At 49.9% G+C, this 5,081-nt stretch overlaps 1 protein-coding gene across 2 annotated transcripts in view; it reads right to left on the reverse strand.

The window, feature by feature from the left end:
* Positions 1-2,346: 2,346 nt before the first annotated feature.
* Positions 2,347-5,081, reverse strand: part of LOC105990082 (chromosome unknown open reading frame, human C6orf203) — a 14,373-nt gene continuing 11,638 nt past the window's right edge. For both annotated transcript variants that reach the window (XM_013022392.1, XM_013022393.1), the window contains exon 4: positions 2,347-2,586. In XM_013022392.1, coding sequence (XP_012877846.1) covers positions 2,407-2,586 — 180 coding nt within the window. In that variant the 3' untranslated portion in view covers positions 2,347-2,406. The remainder of the gene's footprint in view (positions 2,587-5,081) is intronic.

Genomic DNA, 5,081 nt, shown 5'->3' on the forward strand with positions numbered 1-5,081 from the left:
GGGATAGTTTTGAACCATGATCCCTAGATCTGAGCCTCATGAGTGATTAGTATTATAGGAATGAGCCACTGGCTCCTGACTTGCATTGCTGGTCATTTTTGCTGGCTGCCTTGCTCGGAGATTAGAAGATGCTGTCCTCCAGCTCCGTTATGACTTCGTTGCAAGGGCTCCATAATTCTTCGAGTTGTTCCTAAAGCCCTTTATCATTTCATGAATGTGTAACAAGTCCTTTGCACTGCATACAGATACATTGATCAGGTGTTTTGCCACATGCATGACCAAACCAGCATCCTGTTATCTGAAGTCCTTTGCTTAGTTTGATTTTCAAAACAGAAATAGGGAATGGATCAAACCTATCAAGTAGCATGGAGGTACTAATTACCAAGAGCCACAGCGCAGCAGTCTTTCAAATGGCCCTTCCTGAGTCAGAGTGGTGGCACATGCCTGTAGTTCCAACACTCTGGAAGCTGAGCCTGGACTGTTTGAGGCCAACCTGGGACACACAGATTCTGTATTGAGCCCTCACTCTTCCCAAACCCTCCCCTCATGTCCTGCCCTTTCTGTTCCTTACCTTGTGTAACATTCTTCCTCCTCCGAGACACAAGGCAGCATTCAGTATCCTGACCCCTAACTTGTCCAGTGAGGACAGCGGGTAAAGCCATGGCTGAGTGACCCCCTTGCTAACGGTAGCAGAGGCCTGCTGGACTGGGTGGCCTCACCCGCCACACTTCATAGGCTTTCTAATCACTTTCCTAATGCAAAGACAAGTCAAGAGAGGAAGTGGGGGGCTGGGAAGGTGGCTCAGTGGTAGAGCGCTTGCCTTGCATGCATGAGGCCCTGGGTTCCATTCCCCAGCACCACATAAGCAAAAAGAAAAAAAGCCGGAAGTGGCGCTGTGGCTCAAGTGGTAGAGAGCTAGCCCTGAGCTGAAGAGCTGAGGGACAGCGCCCAGGCTCAGAGGTCAGGCCCCACGACCGGACCCCCCCCCCCAAAAAAAAAAAAGAGGAAGTGGGGAAGAGGAGAGCAAAGGTAGAAAAAGGATGGGCATAATCTCCTACAACTACGCCATGTAGAAATTCAACATATTTTTGCTGACTCAGTAAATCCAATAAAACAAGTGGCAAAACATGAAAGCTCCCAAGTACACCACACTGTATTTCACCTAAGAGTTTTATGTTTTCAAGTAAAAAAGTCTTATGAAAAAAAGAGGTATGTATGTGTGTGTGGGTGTGTGTGTGTGTGACCAGACTCACTGGCCCCATCAGCTGCGTTGAGCTGTAGAAGATTCCCTTCCCTTCAATCTGCCTAGGCTCTCAGCAGCACTGGGGCTCATGAAAGCATGGGCCAGTTTGACAGGAAGTCCAGCTCACCTTTTCTTAGCATGGCAGCTTCCGGGTGCTGCAGCCTGCAACTTGTTCCACGCAGACCACCTCATGCCACAGAATGCGCGGGCACACTCAAGTTTTCAGTCTGATTCCTTTTATAACATTTGATTCTCTAGTCTCTTTGTAAGACCTGTGGACTTCCCACTTCTACCTTAAATTAAACCCTCTGCTTCTATCCTAAATCAGGAGTCAAATAGTAAAGATTTCAGGCTTTTGTAGGTCATACACAGTCTCTATTGTTGTGACTATGTGTACATAAACACATTTTTATTTTTTTTTTGGTAAGTTGTGGGGTCTGAACTCTGGCTGTGGGCGCTGTCCCTCAGCTCAACACTACTGCTCTACCACTTGAGCCACAGCACCACTTCCAGCTTTTTCTGCTTATGTGGTGCTGAGGAATCAAACCCAGGGCCACATGCATGTGAGGCAAGCACTCTACCACTGAGCCACCTTCCCAGCCCCACCCCCCACTATTTTAAAGAATGTTCCAGAAATGGTAAACCACTCTTAGCTTGAGGGCCATTCCCAAAAGAGCCTCCATGCTTTTGCCTGCTGCCTTGCCTCCCACAAGTAATTCCGAGTGGGAGGGAATCGCTGGTCCGGCCTCCTGAAGACAGACCAGAGGGGAGAAGGGCTCCCTCTTTCCTGAAGACCTCCATAACCTGCATGGCAGCCCCCACTTGGCCTGTGCCCTTGCAGCCTGCAGGTGGTAAAGCCGGCCCCAGACAGGGACGAGGTTTGAATGAGAACATGAGGAGACAACCAGGGCAGTTTATTGCGCAGACTCCGAGGTAGATGTCTGGGAACGGCGGGCAGGTCGGGCAGGTCCGCCGCCCAGCCCCTCAGGCATGCAGTCCTCTCAAAAGGCCCTCGGACGTGGACGTGGACGTGGGCGGGCGGGAGCCGCAGCCTCGGCCAGCGGCTGGGCTGGTGCACAAGGGGAAACAGACCCCGGGGGCTGTGGCCCTGGAGCGGGCTCCAGGGAGCGGCTCTGAGGAGCCAGCCCCGCCAGCGAGCGCGCTCATTTAGACCGGCTCTTCTTTGGCAACTGTAGCTTCTTCCACCGGCGGAGCACGACGCGGTATTTTTCACTTTCTGTTTTCTCTTCAGACACCCTTTTCAGGAGAACCCGCATCACCACCTCCGTTTCTGCTTCCTTATCCTCTCCGATGAGAAGATCCAAAGTATCGCCCACTTTCACCTGAAAAGGAAAAGAAAGTGGGACTTTTATTACGTGTTGGGAAACCCAGACCCCTTCAAATATTCCCGTGCATGGCCGTGCAGTATCCACTGGGTTATGGAAGGAAATACTTGAACATCTGTTTCTGGAAGACTGGCAAACCGCAAAACAGGGCCCAGAGCAGTAAGTGCAAGGTGAGTACGTCCCCACGGGGAGCGTGACCTCCACGCAGTCCCTTCGCTGACTGCCCTCCACGATCTGGTGCTTTGTTTCTATCTTGAAAATTCATTTCTTATTATCTTTAAAAAGTTGAAGAAAGGGGGCTGGGAAGGTGGCTCAGTGGTAGAGTGCTTGTCTTGCATGCATGAGGCTCTGGGTTCGATTCCTCAACACCACATAAGCAGAAAAAGCCAGAAGTGGCGCTGTGGCTCAAGTAGTAGAGTGCTAGCCTTGAGCTGAAGAGCTGAGGGACAGCGCCCAGGCCCTGAGTTCAGGCCCCATGACTGGCCAAAAAAAAAAAAAAAGGTTGAAGAAAAGGGTTTCAACTCAACACTTCAGGTTCTGTGTACAGTGCATCTTGATCAGTCATCCCTTCCATGTTCTTCCCTGCGTCTATACCCACCTGCCCGTCCTCTGCTTTCCCAGTTCCATTTTCATATATGCACCCTGACTGTATTTGCACACTCTTCCCCTCTATTTGTCCGCCCCTTGAACCCTCACTCCTCTAAGACATGTTTCAGCTTCCTGGTATTTGTTTTTGAACCATGATCCTCAGATCTCAGCTTCCTGAGTAGCTAGGATTACAGGCGTGAGCCACTGGCATTGGGCCCTTTCATCGATTTTTAACTTATATGACCTAGTGAAACAGGGAAGGGCGTGTGCTGGAAAGTCAGTCACTGCAGACAGTGGTCAGCTGCTGAGAAATGGAAGCAAGGATGCTGCTTTGCCAGTGTTGGCTAGCTCCTAGGAAGCTACATGATCACTAAGACCAACAAAGCCTCAATTCAAAGATGGAATGCAAGCTGGGCACTAGTGGCTCATACCTGTAATCCGAGCTACTCAGGAGGCTGAGTGGTAGAGCACTAACCTTGAGCAAAAGAGCTCAGTCACAGCACCCACACCCTGAATTCAAGCCCTATATCTGGAAAAAAACAACTAAAAACTAAATAAAAAAGAAGATGGAATGCAACTAAAAGAGAAGACAAGGGAAGCTGGGTGGTCTGTAATTCCAGCGCACAGGAATCTGAGGCAGGAGGATCGTGCGTGAGACCAGCCAGGGCTGCACAGTAAGATTATCTTAAGAACAAATACAAAACAAAAGGACCAAAAGAGGATAGTCACGTGCCCGCCGACCGCATGGGTCAGATAGCTTCCAAGTGAAAGCCACTCTCATACTGAAGGAAGTTGTGGGCCGAGTTAGTCAAGGGATGCCTTGGACTGCTCATGTGGACACCAAGGACTAACAGTGAGGATCAGGCCTATGCCAAGCATGTGGACAGACTGACAGTCGAAGCAACTCACGAAGTCAGAAGATCTTCCCAGAGACTCAAGGAAGGCCTACGCAGACCTGGGTGCCATGTGCCATTACTTCACTAAAACAAAAGTCAGATAACTGCAAGTGTGGCGCAAGTGGTAGAGTGCTGCTAGCCTTGAGCCAAGCAAGAATGCAAATCTCGGAGCTCAAGCTCCATACTGGTATACACAGAGCGGGAGAGAGGAGAAAGAGAGAGGAAGGGAGGGGGGAAGAAAGGGAGGAGAGGGAGGGGGGAGAAGGGGTGAGAAAAAGAGGAAGGGGGAGAGAGAGGGAGGGGGAGACAGGGCGAGGGTGTGGGAGCGAGAAGAGGGTAAGGGTAAGAAGAGGGAGAGTGAGCCAGTGCTCAGGCCCTGAATTCAAGCCCCAGGACCTGCAGACACACATATAGCCCCTACAAAAAGACAAATACCCAAACAAATAAAAAACAAACCAAAAATGTAGGGTAGCAAGCAAAGACTGCAGAGATTCCGTTTGAGAAGCATGGTGTCAAGCACTGACTTTAACCTAGTTCCCAAGTATGTTCTCTGGGCAGCTATCACTTTATAGAGTGTCAAAACATTTATATCTCATGAAAGCAAGCCTGTATCTGCTCTTCTACCCACTCAAGCAGGCCAATACTGACTGCGTTTGTACTGTGGGCATGCATAGTTGCTGGCTGTGACACTACCTGCTCTGTCTTGGAGGCCCAGAGTAGCTCCTGTAAAATTCATGCAGAGGCAGATTTTAAACTAGTAACTTGCTCCCCTCTGGGCTGAGAAATAAGAAGCTCATGCCATGTCTACATACCCAGATTGCTTTCTCCCTTAAGTGGAAAGCGTGGGCCCACCCAGGTATTATCTGGAGGGTCCCTGCTCTGCAGCACTTCCACTGGGCTAAATCCAAAAACATAGCCAAATTGACTAGTATAGACATTTGAAAAAATCATTGTACAGAAATATAACACTTGCTGGGGCTGGTGGCGCACACCTGGAATCCCACCATT

This window comes from Dipodomys ordii, unplaced genomic scaffold, assembly GCF_000151885.1.
Source record: "Dipodomys ordii isolate 6190 unplaced genomic scaffold, Dord_2.0 Scaffold62, whole genome shotgun sequence".
In the NCBI taxonomy this organism is placed as follows: domain Eukaryota; kingdom Metazoa; phylum Chordata; class Mammalia; order Rodentia; family Heteromyidae; genus Dipodomys; species Dipodomys ordii.